This window comes from Rhinoderma darwinii, chromosome 7 (genome assembly GCF_050947455.1).
Source record: "Rhinoderma darwinii isolate aRhiDar2 chromosome 7, aRhiDar2.hap1, whole genome shotgun sequence".
NCBI lineage: Eukaryota > Metazoa > Chordata > Amphibia > Anura > Rhinodermatidae > Rhinoderma > Rhinoderma darwinii.
The window spans coordinates 63247865-63273097 of record NC_134693.1 but is presented as its reverse complement, the minus strand read 5'-3'; the positions used below and the strand labels follow the sequence as shown (position 1 = coordinate 63273097).

Genomic DNA, 25233 nt, shown 5'->3' with positions numbered 1-25233 from the left:
CGCGGGCCGCGTGCTTGAGACCCCTGGTCTAACTGACACAAATATGGACACAGTTTATCTAAGACAACACATACAGATGTAGCCATCTTTATCTTGACTTTTAAACGCATTAAACAGGCTCTGTCACTAGTTTAGTAATGCCCACTCTCCTAGCTAATCTAATAGGCACTGACACACTTCTAATGCTAGTGAAAATTGTGTCCCAAAAAGTTTATTATTCTAAAAGTTATGAGCTTTTTTTCTAAATATGTAAACAAGGCTATACTTGACAAGTGGGTGTCAACACCAGCGATTCTCCTGAGGTGGAGCTACCTCACAGCCTCTGACGCTGTCCTATCAGCATGAAGCTGCTTCACACAGTATAAGAGACTGAGGCTAGAGGGAAGGGTAATCACTTGAAATAGCCATATTTTTGGTGGTGGACCACCTAGAACAGTAATATGGCACCAGGATTGCAGTTCCAGCTGTGAAACAACCGGAGATATCACCAGTTGAAAACACAGTCAGGAATTGAAGCTGTATACTATATGATCACCTGTGTTGCTGGGCTGCGAAGAGGAGAACTGTATGACGCTGATTGGACAGAGTCATACAGAAAACATTACAACGCCCAGAGTGAAAAGAAAGAGTCACCTCCCATTTGGCAAGTATAGCCAAATTAGCATATTTAGAAAAATGCTCATAACTTTGCAAATAATAAACATTTTTGAAAACAAATTACACTGTAGTTATCAGCATCATAGCGCCTATTAGATTAGTTAGGAGATAGGTCATTAATAAAATAGCGACAGATCCTCTTTAAATACACAGTGGCAAGAAACTTTAACGACTTTTTCAATGGCTTTTCTTGTGTGATATCACGCTGCAGCAAATTATCAGTCAAGATAAACTTGGCTACATCTGTATGTAGCCTATTATATTTTATGTCAGCATAGACAACAATAAAAGTAATTCAGTATATGTAAAGATACATTGAGGGATTGTTATTAGAAGTCATTGAGGATACAATTCAACACGAAATGTCTATAAAGCCAAACACTAATATGAAAATGACTCACTATGCGTGTATTGAACATCTGCATATCTGAACAACATTTGCAAATAAGGCAGCATGAATAGCTTCCACTGTCATATACTGTAATTATACAAGGGTACATCTGTCCATATACACAGATCTTCTAGGAGTGTCTTTTAAACAGCGTTCACATATGCTACTTGCATTATACTCTGATATCCAGAAAGCTTACCGGCAAACATAAGCTCTGACACATCTGGCTTGACATGAAGACATGTAAATAATGGCATTGGACACTGCCCATCACCTATTTTATCCTTCATGTTACTTAACTTACTATTCATTCTCTGTAAAGAAATAAAATAAAAATGATTACAAAAAAGTTTATTGTAAACATCTGGAATAAAGACAAGTTGTCAATAGTAATAGCAATCAACCCCCCGCCACATTTATTGTCATTGTAATACTGTTTTTATTAAAGCGGTTGTACGGTTTCAGCAAATAAATGTTATTTTTTTGTATAATAAGAAGGAATACAATTTTCCAATATTCTTTCTGTATTAATTCCTCACAGCTTTTAAGATCTCCATTTGTTCTTATTCAGTAGGAATATTCATTGTTTACTTCCAGTAGATAAAATTCTGTCCATGGTCAGCTGCTGTCAATAACTGCACTTTAATTTTATATATAGTATTTTACATAAATTTGTTATTTGCATACAGATATCATAATTTTAGACACTGTTAATGCCACATGACATTGAATATGTTTACACCATTTACATCGGGTCCATTTAGTTTGTTTAACTTCCTGCCTAATTTGCCATGCCTGAGGCTATGGTTGAGTATCACCACTGTTTCTCTGCTATTGTTATCACTGCTGTCAATCATTAACCGTGTGATTTGCTTCATACAAGAAGCTATTCAAACTTGTACATGAATATTATCCAGTATATTGCTTCCACTTCCTCTTCTTGTTCACCTAATAGCGCTCAATAAATGTAATGTCCCGGAGTTTGTCTGTGTGTAGGCACATGAACTGCCCACTTTAAGGGGGTTGTGCCACTATCGAAAGTGCACCTAAAAGTACCAGCTTCAAATGAGGCCCCATGCATATGACTGTAGAATTAGTCCAGAATTACGGACCTATTCACTTCTATTGACCATGGACACCTTTCCGTATATTTACGGGAAGTGGTCCGTGCCGTAGAAAGGCTCCGCAAAAGAAAGGACATGTCCTATTTTTAGCTTTTTACGGACCGTGCTCCCATACTTTATGTGGGTGCACGGCCCGCAAATGCGGGCAGCTCTCAGTGCCCGTAATCACGGACTGTGATTACGGGTATGGTCATGTGCATGGGGCATAAAGAGTACATTTAGGTGCACTTTCATTTGTGGCACAACCCCTTTAAAGCACAACTCCAGTCAAAAAATATTCATCTCTTGGCCAGACTTACGAAGCTCTGTTTTCCCCCAAAGTTTAATTTACGTTAATAGGAATGTCCTCAACTAAGCAACAGCTGAAGTCTGTGCTGGTTATAGCAGTGGATCAGCACAATCAGCATAGTAAATACTACAACATCAACTGCATCACATAATGACAGTATGATAACTGAGCAGCACTGCCATGAGCCAACCAGGAATTTGTATAGGAGATACTCTAATTGCAACAGTCTTTGTTCATGTATATTGCGCCTATAACATGCATATAAAGTGTAGTTATTGATAAAGGAAGTAAATTACTAAAGGGGTATTCCTATCTTATAATGTTTTGGCATATCGCTAGGTTATAAAAACAACTTTATTAAGTCTATATTTTGCAATAATGCAAATAAACATTAGAACATGTTTATCATACATTATTTCATCAGACAAGGTGCTAATAATCTCAAAGAAAATGTAAGTCATCGTTACTTACTGTGAAAGATTCACTAACTTTTCATAAATCAGTAGTACAATAAACAAATATAATAAACTTTGTAATATATCTTTTTAGAGAAAAATGCCTCTCTCTCTAGTAAACAGGATCCTTCCCACCCCAGCTTCCAACTTTTCACTCACTCTGAATCTACTGCTAAATCCATCTTCTCAAGACAAGATGGACTATCAGTTAACTAAAGCATCAGTTTACAGATGCCCATAGAAGTCTATAGAGAGGGGAGGGAAGTGCAAAGGTGGAGATCAGGAGCAGAGTGTGAAAAAGAGGCAGGGAAATACGCAGATGCTGCTGAAGTTTCCTAGTATGTGTTTTATTTCACCCCAGTCCTGGATTCTCAGCTACACTGCTCATTACTGCTGTCTATACTTCTCCATGTTGCTGCTGCTTCTCAGAGTGTGCTACAAAGAGATAGGGAAGAGAACATCCTGCTCCCCTATGTGTTTAATGTCTGGCAGACATGATAGCAGTTAGGCTCCACCAACTAGCTCAGGGAAACTGAGAATTAGAGATTGAGCCTGCAAAGGGGAAAATGGCTGAAAAATGCAGGATACAAGTGTCAGGGATCATTAGCATGTATATTGCTTGCAAAAACATTATTACCTTACAAAAGTTAAATATCAGTATATTTCACAAAGAATCTGAATGTATGCAACAAGATGGAGCCTGCATCAGGGACACGCCCATGGAAGACACCGCCCCTGGAATGCAAGAGGAGTGTACAGAAGAACGTCACAGCTGAATAGAGCCAATGGGGCTTAAGCACATCCCACATATCTAGGGAGGAAACTTGTAATTCTTTGTTGTGTAATAAAGCAGTTGTATTTCCTACTTCACTGAGGGAGGATCTTTACCAACACTACTCTGTCTGGTGTATTTCTTCCACGCATGCCCTCAGTTTCCAATTTACAGAGGTGGTTATTCGGTGTAGAATAACAGGGAAAGGAATCCTGACACAAGTCATATAATAGCCAGAAATCGTGTTATTCCTCATGTACACACACACACACACACACACACACACACACACACACACACACACACACACACACACACCATAGTTACTATGAAAAGTTATCTGAGAGTATAGCTTTAAGAATAATTTTCAGTTGAAAAGTAGCATGCAATGTAAACCCTGCCCAAAAATAGTGAGTGCCTGCACTTTTTATTAACTTTAAATAGGTCCAAAATTCTGTGCATGGTTTAATTTCATAATATGTTTTTAAATGGTAAAAAACGTTTATTTGTTAAAAAGCTCCAGTGGCTGTCAATGATTGGTTAGGGTAGTAGGGGAAGCGCTACCCTAATAAATACAGCTAGGAGTCTTTTTTTGTGTGCTTTTTGGTCTAATAGTTCAGACCTGTGCCTATAATTTGCTTCATTAAATAACACTCGGTGGCCCCGCTCTGTGAGTTTGTGTTGTCTCCTGCTTCATGACTGAGCGGTTGTTTACTCCTAGACGTTTCTGCTTCACAAAAATAGAACTTACAGTGCTGGGCAAATCTACCAGTTCAGACATTTTACAAACAAGACTTGTAGCAAAGGTGGCATCCTATGACTGTGCATCTTAAGTCAATGAGCTCTTCAGTACTACCCATACTACTACAATTGTTTGTCTATAGATATTTTATGGCTGTGTGACACTGGGCAACTCCAAAAGTCTGTTTTGAAATTAACTTTATAGTGATCATCAGGATTGGCAATCACGGTGATCACATGCCCAGAAACTGACAATATTATGTCAGTTATCACTAGGCAGATTCTGAGGAAGACATCAGCATCAGGATCGCACTAATAAGTCCATGCAGGGAAACGCTGCTTTGAAGTGCATTCGATTTACGTGGCAGCTGTATGGGTATGTGCTGCTGTCAAGTAAATCTAGATTGTAGGTTACATAATGAGAAAGCCCCATTTATCCTGCCAAATATAGAAGCAAAACATTTCAGGGTAGGTTAAAAAAAACAAAACGAAAAAAATCACCTTTAGAATGCAGCATTCCAAAATGTAAAATTTAGCTCTGGGAATGAAGGTCCAAAACGGGCCCCAGTCATAAAATGGTTAAATAATGTAAAATTTTGCTAATTTGACACCATACTGTTATAGCTAAAACACACTGGCCCACATTTATTATTAATGGCGTATTTTGCAACATTGATATTGAAAAGGGTAGCTGACAAAATTGTGACTAATTTATTAAAAGGCGCACGCCTCCTAATAAATTTGGTGCATTAGGAATTGTCAGACTGTTTGAATTTCTTTTATGAAGTGCTGTACATTTAAGTACTAATTTGCGCCTTTTTGTTAACCTTTGCATTTGATAAATGAGTCTAAAAGTACATTGAAAGCTAGAACATGCCCACTTTTCTCAACTGTTTTCTTCTTTTGGAGTAAGACGACAAATGTTGCATATTTGGTGCAATTTTGATGCAATTTTAGATGCAATTTTTTAACCTGGACACTATAGCAAATTCACTATTACATTAATACAATCTCCTACTACCATTTTCTATTATCTGATCTAACTGCCTAAGGCCTTATGCACACGAACGTATTTTTTTCCTCGCGTAAATACGGGTTCTTGGTCACACGTATTCGACCCGTATTTAAGGGCACGTTTTCGCTGCAAAATGACACTGCACTAATCGGCAGCCCTTCTCTCTATCAGTGCAGGATAGAGAGAAGGGGCAGCCCTTTCCGCAGTAAGAGTAAAAGAAATTCATACTTACCCGGCCGTTGTCTTGGTGACACGTCCCTCTTTCGACTTCCTGCCCGACCTCCCTGGATGACGCGGCAGTCCATGTGACCGCTGTAGCCTGTGATTGGCTGCAGCGGTCACATGGGATGAAACGTCATCCCAGGAGGCCGGACCGGAGGAAGAAGCAGGGAGTTCTGGGTAAGTAAGAACATCTTTTTTTTTGCAGGTTGATCTATATTGTGATCGGTAGTCACTGTCCAGGGTGCTGAAAGAGTTACTGCCGAATAGAAGTCTATGGGCCCGTAATTACGTGGGTGTTATTTAAATCTATGATAAATATTTTCAGATTTCAAAGACAAACTATTACTCAACAGTACGTCAATGAGGCACCGTACAATGCTAGATGTCATACATTCCTGCCAATATGATTACAGGTTTTTTTGTCATTGGTGATCCAAGGCAAATACAACATTTTCCACGCTATCTGCCAAGAGTAATTTTGTCAAAGTAAATTGTCGATTCCAGGAAAATCTTAACTGCTTCAAATAGAAAATGTCGATGAAAAGAAAAATATCTTACATCTTGGATTAGTGTCTCTCCAATGAGCATAGAAAATACATCTGTGAAAGTAACAGGCTGTCCAGCACTCTTCTTCTTCCATAAAGCTTCAACATAGCGTTTGACTTTCTGGGGTGTTAGTAAAAGAAGGGGGCTGTAACTGACATTGTACATGACCTCTTGATTGATTTCTTTTGGACCTTTCCTTGGGAATTCAGGGTGAGAGTAAAGTGTAGACATATACCTGCAATACAGTGTGATGGACAAAGAGTTAATAAATATAAACATTTTATGCAACTTAAAGAGTTAAACTTCAAAAAGGTTTTATGAAATTAGAAAAAAAAGTATCTTTTTTTTCTCTCCCAGAAACAGTGCCACTCTTGTCCATTGCAGCAAAAGTGAATTACCGTACACAACTCTTGGAGAAGAGTGGGACAGTTTCTGGAAAAAAAATCTCACACAAACAGCAATTGCTCCTAAAATGAATAAATAACATATTAGTTAATCAGAAGTTACAGCAATAATCAAAGTTTGATAACTATGATTTTTTTTTCCATAGCGGAAACTCCACCCAAAACAAAAGTTTTATATGTGTTACTTAACTCTTTCACACCCGTGACATTTTTTTGGATTTTCACTTTTGTTTTTTTTTCCCTTATGCTGCAAAAGCCATAACTTTTTAATTTTCTCATCAATATTGCGGTATGAGGGCTTGCTTTTTGCAGGACGAGCTGTAGATTTTTATGACACCATTTATTGTACCATATAATAATATGGGAAGCTGTAAAAAAAAATATTTCCAGGGTGGAATAGGAAAAAAAACAGCGATTCCTCAATATTTTGGGGGGTTTTGTTTTTATAGCGTTCACCATGCGGTAAAAATGGCATATTAACTTCATCTTTAATCCACGGGTCAATACGATTACGGTGATACCAAATTTCTATCGGTTTTTTTATGTTTTACTACTTTTACAAGAAAAAAACTGTACTGTTAAAAATTAAATTTTAGTTTTGTCGCCATATTCTGAGAGCCATAATTTTTTTAATTTTTCCATCGATTGGGAGGTATGACTGTTTATTTTTTTGCGGGGTGAGCTTTAGTTTCTATTGGTATCATTTTGGGCACAAGAGACTTTTTGATCACTTTTTATTAATTTTTGTGTGGGAGATGAAGTGACCGAAAAACAGCGATTCTGGTGGTTTTAATTTTTTACGGCGTTCAACGTGCGGATTAAATAATGATATATTGTAATATTTCAGACTTTTACGGATTCGTCGATACCAGTTATGTTCATTTTTTTACATTGTGCAAGAGGGAAAATGTGAAAAGGGAGTTTTTGTAACTTTTATTTTTTATTTACTAGAACAACTTTATTTTACTGATTTTTACTTGTCCCCTTAGGGGACTTAAACCAACGATCCAACTTGCATGATACACTGCAATACGAATGTATTGCAATATATCGTGATACTGACACTCTTCTATGAAGCCCTTCATAATGCCCCCAGGCTGGTATTCTAACCAATGGCACCCCGCGATCGCAGGGGGGCAATTGCAACGTTACAGGGGCCCCCTGTTTCTAGTAATTTAAATGGCGTGGTCATTATTGACCGTGGCATTTAATGGGTTAAACGAGAGGGATCCCGCTCGTTACCCTGAATGGTCGGCTGTAACACACAGCCGATATGCGCGTTCTATGGAGCTGGCCCACGGGCTTACTCCCACCAAATGTATATAATTTTTTTTAATGCAAATGATTTTTTTATTAAAGTTTTACAGACAAATAAAACAAAACAAAGTAGCAGCAATTCAACCCTGTCTCATTATAATGAAAGGACAGTGAGGAAATTCACCATCCAATAAATGTTCAGGATATGAGCAAGTATAAAAATACAATAAAATAAATTTCCATTACAGTAAGTCCAGTACAAAGTGACCCATAAACAAATGAACAGGTCATATAATAATGGACTAAATATATTCATATATTCCTTCATATATTCATGACGACAGTGTACCTTTAAAACACCAGTACAGAGTATACAAACAACAACAGAAAAATGTTGGATGAGGGTATGTGCACACAGCTGTCAAACGACGACATCTAAATTACAGGTCGTCGGCACAGTACGTCGGCAAACCCATTCAAATGAATGGGCAGATGTTTGTTGACGTATTGTAGCCGTATTTTCAGGCGTAAATCTAGGCATAATACGCCTCGTTTACGCCTGAAAATAGGTCGTGTGAACCCAGCCTTACTGTGAGCAAGCCTAACGGGGCTTTATTGATTAGGGATTTGAGCAGAGAGAGGAGCATGTCCAAGCTAACCAATATTTATTAAACGATGCAATCAAGAAATTCCCGAAAGCTATTGCTTTTTCATATGCAAAAGTAGTATTTATTAACGAGATGAGTTCTGAAATTGAAGGAGCCTCAGGTATTTTCCAATATCTCGTCCCCACCAGTTTAGCCATAACTAGGATTTTACAAAAAAGTCTTCTATTAACCCAGGGAATACTTTCCAAATCTAAACATAATCAAGACATTTGTGGAGTATGAGGTGTTCTCATAGAGCATACAGTGAAGGAAATAAGTATTTGATCCCTTGCTGATTTTGTAAGCTTGCCCACTGTCAAATACATGAAAAGTCTAGAATTTTTAGGCTAGGTTAATTTTACCAGTGAGAGATAGATTATATATAAAAAAAATAAAGAAAATCACATAGTCAAAATTATATATATTTATTTGCATTGTGCACAGAGAAATAAGTATTTGATCCCCTACCAACCATTAAGAGTTGAGCCTCCTCAAGACCAGTTACACCCTCCAAATCAACTTGGTGCCTGCAATAAAGACAGCTGTCTTACATGGTCACCTGTATAAAAGACTCCTGTCCACAGACTCAATTAATCAGTCTGACTCTAACCTCTACAACATGGGCAAGACCAAAGAGCTATTCTAAGGATGTCAGGGAAAAGATCATAGACCTGCACAAGGCTGGAATGGGCTACAAAACCATAAGTAAGACGCTGGGTGAGAAGGAGACAACTGTTGGTGCAATAGTAAGAAAATGGAGGACATACAAAATGACTGTCAATCGACATCGATCTGGGGCTCCATGCAAAATCTCACCTCGTGGGGTATCCTTGATCCTGAGGAAGGTGAGAGCTCAGCCGAAAACTACACGGGGGAACTTGTTAATGATCTCAAGGCAGCTGGGACCACAGTCACCAAGAAAACCATTGGTAACACATTACGCCATAATGGATTAAAATCCTGCAGTGCCCGCAAGGTCCCCCTGCTCAAGAAGGCACATGTACAGGCCCATCTGAAGTTTGCAAATGAACATCTGTATGATTCTGAGAGTGATTGGGAGAAGGTGCTGTGGTCAGATGAGACTAAAATTGAGCTCTTTGGCATTAACTCAACTCGCCGTGTTTGGAGGAAGAGAAATGCTGCCTATGACCCAAAGAACATCATCGCCACTGTCAAGCATGGAGGTGGAAACATTATGTTTTGGGGGTGTTTCTCTGCTAAGGGCACAGGACTACTTCACCGCATCAATGGGAGAATGGATGGAGCCATGTACCGTCAAATCCTGAGTGACAACCTCCTTCCCTCCACCAGGACATTAAAAATGGCTCGTGGCTGGGTCTTCCAGCACGACAATGACCCGAAACATACAGCCAAGGCAACAAAGGAGTGGCTCAAAAAGAAGCACATTAAGGTCATGGAGTGGCCTAGCCAGTCTCCAGACCTTAATCCCATCGAAAACTTATGGAGGGAGCTGAAGATCCGAGTTGCCAAGCGACAGCCTCGAAATCTTAATGATTTACAGATGATCTGCAAAGAGGAGTGGGCCAAAATTCCATCTAACATGTGTGCAAACGTCATCATCAACTACAAAAAATGTCTGACTGCTGTGCTTGCCAACAAGGGTTTTGCCACCAAGTATTAAGTCTTGTTTGTCAAAAGGATCAAATACTTATTTCTCTGTGCACAATGCAAATAAATATATATAATTTTGACAATGTGATTTTCTGTTTTTTTTTTTTTATATAATCTATCTCTCACTGGTAAAATGAACCTAGCCTAAAAATTCTAGACTGCTCATGTCTTTGACAGTGGGCAAACTTACAAAATCAGCAAGGGATCAAATACTTATTTCCTTCACTGTATATAATCTATAATATTAAATACTTCCGCCCAATAGTGTTGGATAATGGGACAATCCCATAATATATGGGTAAGGGAGCCTTTATTGCCGCAATTCCGCCAACACAATGCAGGAGTATTAGGATACATTTTATGCAAGCATTCTGGCGTATAATACCATCTGAAAAGAGATTTGTTAGCGGCTTCTAGGTGTGAAACACACTTAAACAAAATATTTATCCATTTCAAGGTAAAGACCATTGTTTGTGTGCAAAATATTTCCCCAACTCCCTTTCCCAAAGAACAATCGAGGTCGTTTTTTCAAAATTAGAGTGAGAGGATATAGAGCAATAAATGTGTTTTAGTCCCTTCGTACCTTTTGTAAAACTGTTCAGCAGTGTCAAATTCCCTTGGAATGTAAGATAACTATGGATAAAATGCTTAACATTAACCCCTTCACGACCAGCCCACGTAGATTAACGGGCTGCCGTGCTGGGCTTTTCTCCTGCAGCCCGTTAATTCACGTGGTGCCAGAACAGAGTGCACAGCTCTCCCTGTGCTCTGAATCTCTCAGCACACGCTGCTACTAGCAGCCTAAGTGCTGAGAGAAGACATCAGGACCGGATTGGTGTCGGTCCTGATGACGTGATCACCATGATAAAGCTATCATGGTGTTCACAGCAAAGTTTATTGCAGCAGCAAAGTTTGTTGCAGCAACAAACTTTCGTGCTGTTTGTTACACTGTTTCTCCTCCCTCCCTGTCAGATCGTTCTGAGACAGTGGGGGAGAAGAAGCTGTGCCGAGCAGCTGCTGTGTGTCTCCTATAAAGACACACCGACTGTGAAAAACACACACAAATAACACCTCCACATAGTTTAGTGTAGGCAGCTAGTTATAGTTTAGGTAGATAGTACTCAGACTAGGACAATTAATTAGTTATTTAATAATCAATTAGGGCTTATAATGTGTGTGTGTGTATATATATATATATATATATATATATATATATATATATACACACACATTATATATATATATATATCTATATGATTTTATATATATAGAGAGAGAGAGAGAGAGAGACAGATATATATCTGTCTCTCTCTCTATATATTTACATCTATAAAATTATATAGATATATATTTATATACTGTGTGTGTATGTGTGTATATATATATATATACACAGTCACACACGTAATATATATTATATATAGACATATATTTGAAATTTGTTAATACTAAAAATTAATAATTAGGTATGTTATATATCTATAACATCATATAGATATATACGTACATGTAATATATACGTATACACACATATACTTATATAAATCTCTTCATATATTTTACACGTCTGTAAATTCTAAATACATTGATTCATTGTTTGGCTGTGTTCACACAGAATTTTTTGCAGGAGGAAAATTCCTCCTGCAAAAACTGTTCTGGATGTTTTTTGCACAGTGGTTTGCCAAAAACTCATCAAAACACTCGTCGAGGTGTTTTTTTTTACCCTTCTGACTGATTGAAATGGGGTTTTGGAGGCGGAAACCGCCTCAAGATAGGTCATGACGCTTCTTTTTACCGCGATGCGTTTTTTTTGCTCACGGTAAAAAGGCTCATCCAACTCCCATTGAAATCAATGGGAGACATTTTCGGGCGGTTTTTGACGAGTTTTGCGGAGCGGTTTCCGCGCCGAAAAACTTGTAAAAAAAACTCTGTGTGAACAGGGCCTTAGGGTTGTTCATAAATTTATTGATCAATGGATTAGTGGACTTTTTCTTTGTTACTTTTATTAAAACTGTTACAAAAAATAAGTTAAAAAAAAATACATAAAAAATGGCACGCAAGTTATATACCACTTAAGAGGCATTTGCTCTCTTGGATTCTGATAGTGAATGGGGTCACTTTTGGGGGGTTTCTGCTGTTTTGGTCCCTCGAGGGCGTTGCAAATGGGACATGGCACCGCAAACCATTATAGCAAAATTTGAGCTCCAAAACCCAAATGGCGCTCCTTCCCTTCTGAGGGCTGTAATGTGTTCAAATATAAGTTTATGACCACATATGGGGTATTGCCGTAATCAGGATAAATTTCTTTACAAATGTTGGGGTGCTTTTTCTCCTTTATTCCTTGCAAAAATTAAAAAATGTCTATGTTTCTTCAGAAAAAATGTAGATTTTCATTTTCACAGACTAACGCCAATAAATTCAGCAGAAAACCTGTGGGGTTAAAATGCTCAATATACAACTAGATAAATTCCTTGAGGGGTCTAGTTTCCAAAATGGGGTCACTTTTTGGGAGTTTCCACTGTTTAGGCACCACAAGACCTCTTCAAACCAGCCATGGAGCCTAAAATATATTGTAATAAAAAGGAGGCCTCAAAATCCTCTAGGTGCTCCTTTGCTTCTGAGGCCGGTGTTTCAGTCCATTGGGACACTAGGGCCACATGTGGGATATTTCTAAAAACTGCAGAATCTGGGCAATAAGTATTGAGTTGCGTTTCTCTAGTAAAACCTTCTGTGTTACAGAATTTTTTCTATTACAAATGAATTTCTGCAAAAAAAATTACATTTGTAAATTTTACCTCTACGTTGCTTTAGTTCCTGTGAAATGTCTAAAGGGTTAAGAAACTTCCTGAATGCTGTTTTGAATACTTTGAGGGGTGAAGTTTTTAAAATGGGGTGAATTATGGGGAGTTTCTAATATATAAGGCCCTCAAAGCCACTTCAGAACTGAACTGGTCCCTGAAAAAATAGGTTTTGGAAATTTCTTGAAAATGTGAGAAATTGCTGCTAAAGTTCTAAGCCTTGTAACGTCCTATAAAAATAAAAGGATGTTCAAAAAACGATGCCAACATAAAGTAGACATATGGAGAATGTTAACTAGTAACTATTGTGTGTGGTATTAATATCTGTTTTGCAAGCAGATACATTCAAATTTAAAAAAAATGCAATTTTTTGCAAATTTTCTATACATTTTGGTGTTTTTCACAAATAAATATTGAATTTATCGACCAAATTTTTTTACAGACGTAAAGTACAATATGTCACGAGAAAACAGTCTCAGAATCGCTTGGATAGGTAAAAGCAATCCGGAGTTATTACCACATAAAGTGACACATGTCAGATTTGAAAAAATCGCCTGCGTCCACAAGGCCAAAACAGGCTGTGTCCTGAAGGGGTTAATATACCTAAACAGTTCGTTTTTGGGGATAGAAAACGATGTAATCAGATTTGCAAAACTCAATATGGTATTATTACTAAACAGCTGGTCACATGTCTTAATGCCTTGCAATTTCCTTTTCCCAAGGTCCAAGTCAACATTGGCTAATTCTAGAAAATCTATTGGAATATACGATCTAGGTATGTGTAAGCGGTCTGAGGACTTCACGTGCATGTGTGTCCAACAATTCAAAGTTGCTTTAGTGAGTGGAGATAATCCCTCTGGAAGTGGTATTCCTGCCAATGGCAGGCACAACAAGGCCTTTAGGTTCCGTGAACCCAAGTAGGATGCTTCAATATGTACCCAGTGTTTCGAAATATCTTCCTTCCACCAATACACAGCTTGAGCAGCTAAGGTCGCTGCATAATAACTATACAAGTGTCGAACAACCAGTCCCCCTGAGGTCTGAGTCTTAAACATGACCTGGGTGGCAATTCTCGGTCGCTTTTTCTCCCAAATGAAGGTCATTAGTAAACGTTGAGTTTGTTTGAAATAGGATGCAGGAATCGAAATGGGGAGTGTCCTGAACAAGTATAACAGCTTTGGTAGTACAAGCATTTTGAACGCCGCAATTCTGCCCAGCCAGGAGACCTCTACCTTCAGCATTCTGTCAATATCAGCTTGAATCACCTTGTTAAGTGGAATATAGTTTACATCAAATAGATCTTTATGCCTTTTTGTCAATCTCAGGCCCAAATATGTTATCTCCGTCATGTTCCAAACAAAATTATATCTAGATTGAAGAAAATGCAGGGAAGATGGGGATAAATTCAAGGGAAAGTTCGGTGATTTCGTTGTATTGAGTTTATAAAGGGAGACTTTACTAAAATGTATTATGCATTACATAACTGCTTCTAACGAGGTCTCCGGATTGGACAAAGAAAAAATAACATAATCTGCATAAAGGGATATAGTGTGTGTTTTTGAACCTATTTTGATGCCGTAGACTGCTTTGTGCAGTTTGAGAGCCAACGGTTCCATAGAAAGTACGAATATAAGGGGTGACAGAGGGCAACCCTGTCTAGTTCCATTTGTAATTCTAAAATCTCTAGATAATACCCTATTTGTTTAAATTCTTGGCGAGGGGTCTGAGTATAAGGCTTAAATGGCTGACATTATAGCACCCGAGAACCCCATTTTCCGCAGAGTCGAGAAAGCATACTACCATGAAATACGGTCAAATGCTTTTTCCGCGTCTAATGCAAGCAAAACGGAAGGAATGTGGTTGTGTTCAATATGATGTAGCAGGCCAATGGTTCGTCTTGTGTTCTCTGAGCACTGTCTTCCCTTTATAAAACCAGTCTGATCATCTACTATTAGATGGGGCAAAAGAGGGGCTAGTCGATTCGCGATTATTTTAGCACAAAGTTTCAAATCTATATTGGGTAAAGAAATTGGTCTAACATTTTGAGGTTGGTCAGCGGTTTTCCCCAGTTTCGGTAAAGTCATTATTAAAGCATCTTGATTTCCTTTGGGGAAAGAACCGGACATTTGTGCTGCTTGAAAAAATCTGCATAGATATGGAGAGAGAATTTCTCTAAAAGATTTAAAGTATGAATTTGTGAGGCTGTCTGGTCCAGGTGCTTTGTCTGGGGGTAGTTTAAGGAGTATGTTATGTATTTCAGATTCAGAAATCGGGGCATTCAGAACATATATTTGGTCCTCCGTTAGTTTGGATGAGGGAATGTCGTTCAGGAAATTTTGAATGTCATCTGTAGTGGGGTGAGACATGAACGGATCAGTATTCAAATTATATAAAGATTCATAAAAAAACGTAAAACGATCGGCGATATGTCCCGGATGTGAAATTTCATCTCGCGAGATAGGGTCAAGTAAAAAGGGGATTTTGGTCTATTGACGCTGTTGTGTAAGACGAGAAGCTAGCAGTTTACCCGCTTTGTTATTTTGCGAATAATAACTAATTTTCATTTTGCGCAAGGTTTTCTCATACTCAGATACAATAGCTAGTCTCAATTCTTGACAAAGTCTATTCAAGCTCTCAGCTTGTTGAGCTGATGGGGCGACCTTATTTAACGCTTCTAATTTGTATATTCGTTCCGTAAGATAAGTAATTATAGCTACTCGTTGCTTTCTTTCTATATGTCCCATACGGATCATGGATCCTCTTATATATGCTTTATAAGCGTTCCAAAGCGTGTTAATCTGTACCTCCCCAGTTTTATTAGTCGTAAAGTATTCAGTAAGATCTCTCAATATGTCCTGTTTATATTTAGAGTGGGCGAGGAGGAAGGGGTTACATCTCCAGATGAAGGTGCAGTTGGCGTTGTTATTTTCCTGTAGGGTTAGGGTTATGGCTGCATGGTCTGACGATTTAATGCATTCAATCGTGGAATTAACCATACGGAGCAATGAGTTTTTATCAATAAGAAACATATATATTCTAGAGTAACAGTTATGCGGACTAGAGTAAAATGAGAAATCCCTTTCTGTACCATGGTGTAATCTCCATCTATCATACAAATCTTCCCGCTGGATCAATGACTTAAGTAATGGTTGACCAGATCTGATACTAGAAGTAGAATCCAGAGTTGTGTCCATTACCATGTTAAAATCTCCATAGATGATCACTTTGCCGTCCTTATTTTTATCTAAGGCTCTAAACATTCTGCACAAGAATGTTAATTGATGTGTGTTTGGAGAATATACACTACCGTTCAAAAGTTTGGGGTCACCCAGACAATTTTGTGTTTTCCATGAAAACTCACACTTATATTTATCAAATGAGTGCAAAATGACTAGAAAATATAGTCAAGACATTGACAAGATTAGAAATAATGATTTTTATTTGAAATAATAATTTTCTCCTTCAAACTTTGCTTTCGTCAAAGAATGCTCCATTTGCAGCAATTACAGCATTGCAGACCTTTGGCATTCTAGCTGTTAATTTGCTGAGGTAATCGGGAGAAATTTCACCCCATGCTTCCAGAAGCCCCTCCCACAAGTTTGATTGGCTTGATGGGCACTTCTTGCATACCATACGGTCAAGCTGCTCCCACAACAGCTCTATGGGGTTGAGATCTGGTGACTGTGCTGGCCACTCCATTACAGATAGAATACCAGCTGCCTGCTTCTTCCTTAAATAGTTCTTGCATAATTTGGAGGTGTGCTTTGGGTCATTGTCCTGTTGTAGGATGAAATTGGCTCCAATCAAGCGCTGTCCACAGGGTATGGCATGGCGTTGCAAAATGGAGTGATAGCCTTCCTTATTCAAAATCCCTTTTACCTTGTACAAATCTCCCACTTTACCAGCACCAAAGCAACCCCAGACCATCACATTACCTCCACCATGCTTGACAGATGGCATCAGGCACTCTTCCAGCATCTTTTCAGTTGTTCTGCGTCTCACAAATGTTCTTCTGTGTGATCCAAACACCTCAAACTTTGATTCGTCTGTCCATAACACTTTTTTCCAATCTTCCTCTGTCCAATGTCTGTGTGCTTTTGCCCATATTAATCTTTTCCTTTTATTAGCCAGTCTCAGATATGGCTTTTTATTTGCCACTCTGCCCTGAAGGCCAGCATCCCAGAGTCGCCTCTTCACTGTAGATGTTGACACTGGCGCTTTGCGGGTACTATTTAATGAAGCTGCCAGTTGAGGACCTGTGAGGCGTCTATTTCTCAAACTAGAGACTCTAATGTACTTGTCTTGTTGCTCAGTTGTGCAGCGGGGCCTCCCACTTCTCTTTCTACTCTGTTTAGAGGGTTCACTGAAGTGACAACTGAGTAAAATATACCTTTTATTAGTAACTCGTTTTAAAAACAGGGGTAACACACCACTGTGAAATAAGCCCCACCGTGAAAATTTAAAAACGTATTAAACAAGAAACACTGAGTCATTATGATAAATATATCTCAGTGTTTGTAACAATGTTTCACTGGAACCAGCATTTCTCCTGGGCACAACAGTAGTACACTCCCCAAAATGCACCAGTGTCCGTAAACAAACACCGGATCTCCTAGCGCTGGGTGTAATACAATGCTACTGTCCCCTATGCAGACATTCCATGTACAATAAACGACCCTACGCGTTTCAGATACTCATCCTCAGGGGTCCGTATCTTGGTCACTCTGGCCTCATCACCAGCGATAATAATATTCAACAGCAGATATTCTGCTGTGCGTCACGGGAAGATGCTCGTATCGATGTCAACGGCATACTTCATTGCAGGCGCTGGGTTACTATAAGCACCAAAACTCCACCCCTCGTATTTGGCGGCGCTACATGAACTGACCAATCACAGCACCCTCTCGATTCGTGACACCTGCCCATGTGACCCCCCGCCGTCAGCTGACAGCCAGGGGTCATCATCGACCGCATCAAGCCGAACGCGCAGGCGCAGTAGAAGCCAAGGACGTATCGCCCGGACTGCCAAGTAAGAGAAAGGTAAGAGCAAAACGATAATTTGTTTGTAAGTATGTCTTGCGGGACAGTTACCCACCGCAAGTGGACTACCTCAAAAAAGCAACTCTCTAGTTTATAAACACATATTAGGTGGACAAGATTACGGAATCCCTCCCATTTGGAGTTTCTGACACAAGATCTCTTTATATGTTGGCTGGCCAGTATGGCCATATCAAACATAGTACACTATGCAGATTAAAACCACCCACCCAAAAGGCAACCCAGGGTGAATATTGGCCGCCAAAAGAGGAATGGTATTGCATATTAGATAAAACACGTATAATTAGTCTGCATCCCAGAGTCGCCTCTTCACTGTAGATGTTGACACTGGCGTTTTGCGGGTACTATTTAATGAAGCTGCCAGTTGAGGACCTGTGAGGCGTCTATTTCTCAAACTAGAGACTCTAATGTACTTGTCTTGTTGCTCAGTTGTGCAGCGGGGCCTCCCACTTCTCTTTCTACTCTGGTTAGAGCCTGTGTGTGCTGTCCTCTGAAGGGAGTAGTACACACCGTTGTAGGAAATCTTCAGTTTCTTGGCAATTTCTTGCATGGAATAGCCTTCATTTCTAAGAACAAGAATAGACTGTCGAGTTTCACATGAAAGCTGTCTTTTTCTAGCCATTTTGAGAGTTTAATCGAACCCACAAATGTAATGCTCCAGATTCCCAACTAGCTCAAAGGAAGGTCAGTTTTATAGCTACTCTAAACAGCAAAACTGTTTACAGCAGTGCTAACATAATTGCACAAGGGTTTTCAAGTGTTTTCTAATCATCCATTAGCCTTCTAACACAGTTAGCAAACACAGTGTACCATTAGAACACTGGAGTGATGGTTGCTGGAAATGGGCCTCTATACACCTATGTAGATATTGCATTAAAAACCGGACGTTTGCAGCTAGAATAGTCATTTAGCACATTAACAATGTATAGAGTGTATTTCTGATTAATTTAATGTTATCTTCATTGAAAAAAAACTGTGCTTTTCTTTCAAAAATAAGGAAATTTCTAAGTGACCCTAAACTTTTGAACGGTAGTGTAAGTTTACTAGCTTACTTTTTACATTGTTAATGAGACACACCAACAGTATATACCGGCCGATCTACGTGAGCATGCACCAGTTGAAACGCTACCGTGTCCTTAATAGCAATCAACACCCCTTTGGATTTGGTCTTGTAATGAGAGTGGAATATATGTGGGAAAGCTGGGAACATAACACGATGTGCATCTTTGGAGAGGAGGTGAGTTTCTTGTATGCAAAGGGTGTCACAAGCTAAGGTTTTAGCCACTTTGCACAAAAAAAACAAAACGTTTTTGGGGGGTATTAAGCCCATTAACATTTAGAGATGCTAATTTAAGCGTCATTGATTACAGTAAAAAGGTGTGCTGCAAATACTTCCCCATATACCTCTCGTTAAGGACATGAACCGACCCAACATTAATGCATAAGAATTGACCCAGAGGACTATCTGACTGTATACAAAAATATTGATATGAGAGATAATATTAGTATCACGAATTTCAAAAGGATACTTGGTCTGCCCAGAGAATTACAATATTGTAAAGTCATATGTAAAGCACAGTTTTCAACACAGAAAGAATACAAAACCACAGAAAAAGAAAACAAGAAAACCGCAAAAGCTGAGAAACATACGTGTGGGGGGAAAAAAGTCAGTATGAAGTGGAAATTCAAGATGGACGTCTTGTGCACCAGATGAATGCTATAATAAGCCCTCTGCCAATCTACCACCAAATTATGTGGTTGTTGCGTCACTGGTTTTGATGGAAGTTGAACCTTTATATTCCATTGCTGTAACAACTTCAAACCATCTTCCAATGAACCTATGACATGCATAGTATTGTGTCGTTTCACCAGAAGTTTAAATGGGAAACCCCATCTATACAGGATTTGACTTTCTCTGATTTGTAGAGTCGCTGCCGATAAATCGGTGAAGACCGAAATCATCTTAAATTGAGATGGTATCCTGTCCTTCTTTCTGGTAACTTCCATCAGATGTTCCTTGATATGAAAAAAATGGATACGTACTAGGACATCTCTTGGGACGTCTGCAGACAGATGTTTGGGTCTGGCTAGACGGTGTATTCTGTCAATAATCAGATCCCTTTGGGAACATTCTGGTAAAATGCTTTTAATAAATTCTTGTGCGTATATGTTGAGATCTTGAGGGTTAACTTCCTCTGGAATACCCCGAAATTTGACGTTATTACACCTTGATCTGTCTTCCATGTCTGCCAATTTAGCTGTGACTTGAGCCAATTTATCTGACATATCATAGTGCGAATCAATTAAGTCATTATGTGATGAGGTAACTTCCCCCATTTTGTTTTCTAAATGATGAACTATGTGTTCAACTTCTTGCACAGATGAAGACAGGGGGTTAATAAGGCTTGCCAAGCCTGTATGACGAGATTGATATAAAGCTTGTAGCACATTCTTTATCATCAATTCAGTGACAGGATTTGAAGAAGGTGGTAAATGTCCCAGAAAATCACACAATTCTCCCATAGGAGTGTGTATAGGAGAAGTAGCAGGTAAAGAGGGATTTCTTACCCTTTCTGGCGACTGAGTAGGACTGAGAAGGGAGAAGATGGCGCCGAAATGGCCGACCCACGTGGCTGAAGATGGATGTCGGCTTCCTCATGGTGCGACCAGGGGTTTGTCACCGGAGTGTTCCTCTGCATCAGAGGTAAGTATGGAGACCCCGACGGATACGAACCTTGTAGTTTATCGGAGGTAAGTGCCGACAGTTAAGCTGGCGGGAGAGCCGCTGGCTGCTCTGAGGCTACAGATCTGGCATGTGAGCCAGAGTCTGCGTCATCCCCATTTTCATGTGCCTGGAGGGGGTAAAAGTCGGTAAGTTTTGCCGTTTCCTCCTTGACATTTCCAGGTACACCAGGAGTAGTTAGCAGAGCAATTGGACCCACTTGTGAGGCTTTCAGCCGTTGATTTAGCCGGAATGGTGAAGGAGCTCCTCTGTTAGACATCCATCTCTCTCCACAGCCAAGCCACGCCCCCGTATATAGTTTTTTTTAATGTTTTACTGCTTTTACAAGAAAAAACCGATTGTTAAAAATAAAATATTATTTTTAAAGCCAAATTCTGAGAGCCATAACTTTTTTATTTTTTCGTCGTTTGAGCGGTACGAGGGCTTATTTTTTTGCAGGCAAACTGTAGTTTCTATTGGTACAATTTTGGGGTACATGAGACTTTTTGATCACTTTTTATTCCATTTTTGTGGGAGATGAAGTGACCAAAAAACAGCAAATCTGGCAGTTTTAATTTTTTACGGCATTCACCGTGCAGACTAAATAATGATATATTGTAATAGTTCAAACTTTTACGGACGCGGCGATACCAGATATGTTCAGTTTTATTTGATTTTTTACATTGTGCTTAAGGGAAAATATGATTTTTTTAAATTATTTATTTAAAAAAACCTTTTACTTTTCCCCCTAAAGGACTTGAACCAGCGATATATCGTTATATTGACACCCTCCTATGAAACCCTGCCGGGGAAACAGAAGCTTTTGGGTTTCCATCCTGACAACACAGTTTTTCAGCCCTCAGCTGCCGTGGCAACCCATCGGCACCCCACAATTGCGTTCCCCATGTGCGACCATTGTGCGACATAAGGTGCCCCCTCGGTCAAAACACTATTATACTATTAACTGCAGCATGTAAGGGATTAAACTTCTGAGATTAGAGGTAACTCTGATCTCGGCAGGTCAGACGAAAGCAGAGCTTTGCACAGTATCTTGTCGATACAATGGACAGCAAACAGGAGATCACAGTGATGGATATATCTGTCATTAATAGTTTAAGGAATTTTGTGTGTCAGTCTCATACCTGCTCTTTTTCTTGCTCTTTCCCGGATATCAGGTTCACAAGACCAGGACAGTTTTAACCCATTGGTGGGCCCAGTGCTAAGGTGACATAAGTGGGCACCCCACTGCCAAAAAAGGTAAAATAATGCCCCATAGTGCCCCCCACACACAGTATGATGCCCCATAGTGCTTCCACACAGTAATATTCCCCCATAGTGCCTCCACACAGTATGATGCCCCATACACAGTATCATGCCGCCATATTGCATCCCATACAGTGTAATGCCCCCACAGTGCCATGCTCCTATTTTGCCTAGCCACACAGTATGATGCCCCAATAATGACCCCCACACACACTGTGTCTATGCCACAATAGTGCATACCCACGCAAGTTTAATGCCCCATAGTGCCCACTATATAGTATAATGGCCCCTATAACACCTCCCACATGAAGTTAATGCCCAATAGTGCCTTTTAAAAATAATAAATTAAAATACTTATCTAGCCATGTTCCCACTATGAATGGAGGAGAATCCTCTGCAGGTCTCCTCTGGTCTGTAACGTGTGTGGCTTGGGGAAGACAGGATAGATGAACTCACTGCATCACACCTGTCTGTGCCAAGCCGCTTATGGCAGGCGTCACAGTGTAACTGGTGGAGCAGGGAGCGGACAGCTGTCTGTTTCACCATTGTATTCCCAGCAGCGCTCGCTTCCTGTCGAGGATTGCAGTGCATAGAGCCGATGGAAAGCCTCAATGTTATCTCAGCAGTCATAGTCCATATTAAGATGATTTATGAAAACATTTAATACATAATATTAGACATTAAATGGAACCAATCTGATTTGCATCCAACATGTTAAAGCAGGAGTAGTAGAGTTGATTAATATATAGTTTTGTAGGAAAAGATTCAGTATAACTAGTAATTTATTTCTAGCTCACTTTAGCCTGAGGGGGGGGGGGGCAGCAGGGGACGTGCCGGCAGCGTGCAGGGACAGGAGGAGAAGCTAGAGTCCATTTTAGTGGTATTTTTATACACAGTATACTGTGCGCTCTTCATAAAATTGGATTTTGATAGCATAGTAGCGGTTTGCTATGTGCAGTTTACATTTTTAACACATTCGTGGATGATGGCCAAGTATTGCATCTAATGTGGTCTAAAGGAGCTTTGCACACCTTGGTCTATTATTTTTAAATTATTTTTGGGTGTAAACCTATACTTGTATGTGAGTCTCAGGTGCAAATGTATGTTATGATGCATTTAAAAAAAAATAAAATTCCTGTTTTTCACAAAATTGCGTCAAGGTGGACATGGCAGCCAACAGATTGTCAAGACAACTGCAATTGTGAGGTTGTCTGATATATAGGATTTGAGGGTGTAATCCTTGTATTTTAGAGGTTGTTACTTTTTTAGCATGAACTCCTTTGCACTGAATGTTTTGATTATTCATTTTCTTTCTAAATGCAAATTTGCAACCTTCTAAACAGACTCAATTAAATCAAAACAGTCAGTCCACTTCTCCGGACTGGCTGATATAATCAGAAGGTTATACTTGGCAGATTAGAGAGCGGAGAAGAGAGAAAGCTTCCAAGTGTTTAGGGAGGGCAAATCACACAGGTTGTCAGTATCAGAGGGTAGATAGGGAGGAGAGCAGCAGAGGAATTTCACAGGCTATGTATATGGTGAAAGCTGTGCTGATACATGAGAGCTAGTGAAGACAGCAGCATCCTGGACACGCAGACCTCACATCAAGAATTTATAGCTGAGAGGAATACACTACAGAAAAAACGTTAGAAACTAGAAGCTGGTTGTAAACTGCATATTGGGGGGTCTGAAAATGTTTTTGTTTTTTTAACTCCAGATAACCACTAAAATACATAACCTTGTCAATGGTTTCTATAGTTTTTAAAACCAGATTTTTGGTTTCTTCAATTCTGGTGAGTTTATGAAGAGATGGACAAAAATGGTATGTATGAATGCTACAGATATTAAACAAATTTCCTGCTTGGGTCACACTTTTAGCCACAAAAGGTCCCGCCCTTGCCATTGAACTCTGTTATCAGCCATTATCACAGGATCACAATACAATACTATAAAAGAGAATACAGACATTTGCTTTTATCGTATACATGTTTTTATATGGCAGTAGCAGGTAGTACACTTTACTAGATTATCCTAGATGGGAAGGTACAGTGGAGTGGTTGCCAATAGCAACCAATCAGATTACTACTTTCCGTTTCAATTGGGCCTTAGATAGATGAGAGCTGGAATCTGATTGGTTGCTATGGGCAACTGTCTCATTTTTCTTTTACACCAGTTTAGATAAATCAACCCCCATTGCATCTTAGGCTTTTTGGGCACATATTAACGTTTTGAGTCCTAAATCTTGGAGGCTGGTGGCAACTGACAGTCGATTTTCCTGAATTCAGTGGGATCCTTTGGACTCACTAATAAGTCTGGAAAAATAAAACCAAGTCCAGTGAAGGTTTAAAGTCACTCTGGCCGTGAGATTTTGATTTCAAGTTTCTAAAGTGTATTGCGCTTGGCTTCTAAGCCACCCACTACTCCTTCAGGATATAAACTTAGCAAACTTGAAGTCAACTAACCGTTACCTTAAATTTGCAGCCAAAGAGAACTCCCTCAATTGGCAGGAAGTCTGCAATGGCCAGGAGGAAAGCTGCATCACGAGCTGCAGAGACTCCTCAGCAAACTCTTGCCCGACTGCAAGCTAATCAAATGCATCATACCACTGCTCGAGCTACTGAAACTCCTCAGCAAACTCGGGCCCAGCTTTCTCAGATGAGACAGGTGGCTCTCAGAAGCGCAGAGACTCCTGCCCAAACCCAGGCTAGAAATTAAGCTGATAGAACTTCTGCTCCAGTTGTGCTCTTTTCCACAAATCCCACTGATTAACTCAGATGAAACAACACCTTTTAAACTATTACAGTTTCCAGTTTAGCGATCATTTGCAATGACGATAAATGAGGCCCAAGGCCAATCATTGCAGGTGGATGGCATAAATCTGAACTCTGCATGTTTCTCACATGGACAATTGTATGTTGCCTGCTCCAGAGGTAAATCAGGTAAAAATCTTTATGTCCATGCACCTGGCAATAAAACTGCCAATGTTAATTATCAACAAGAACGGTCATAGGCTCTTATGACTCCATCTTCTACCAGTTTAGCTATCCTGTGGATATGTCATAAATGTCCTTCATGGAAAAACCCCTTTAATGACAGCAATTATTTTTCGTTTTTCCATCATCTAATTCAAAGAGCTATAACATTTCTATTTTTCTGCCGACATAGCCGTTTGACGGCTTGTTTTTTTCGGGATGAGTTGTATTTTTCAACGGCACCATTTTAGGGTAGATATTATTTTTT

The 25233-nt window shown here is 39.4% G+C and overlaps 1 protein-coding gene across 1 annotated transcript in view; it reads right to left on the bottom strand.

The window, feature by feature from the left end:
- PLA2G4A (phospholipase A2 group IVA) overlaps window positions 1–25233 on the bottom strand; it is a 142528-nt gene that overhangs the window by 37113 nt on the left and 80182 nt on the right. Inside the window, exons 9-10 of the mRNA XM_075832258.1 lie at window positions 6225–6447; window positions 1248–1362 (exon numbers count right to left, since the gene is read on the bottom strand). Coding sequence (XP_075688373.1) covers window positions 1248–1362; window positions 6225–6447 — 338 coding nt within the window. The remainder of the gene's footprint in view (window positions 1–1247; window positions 1363–6224; window positions 6448–25233) is intronic.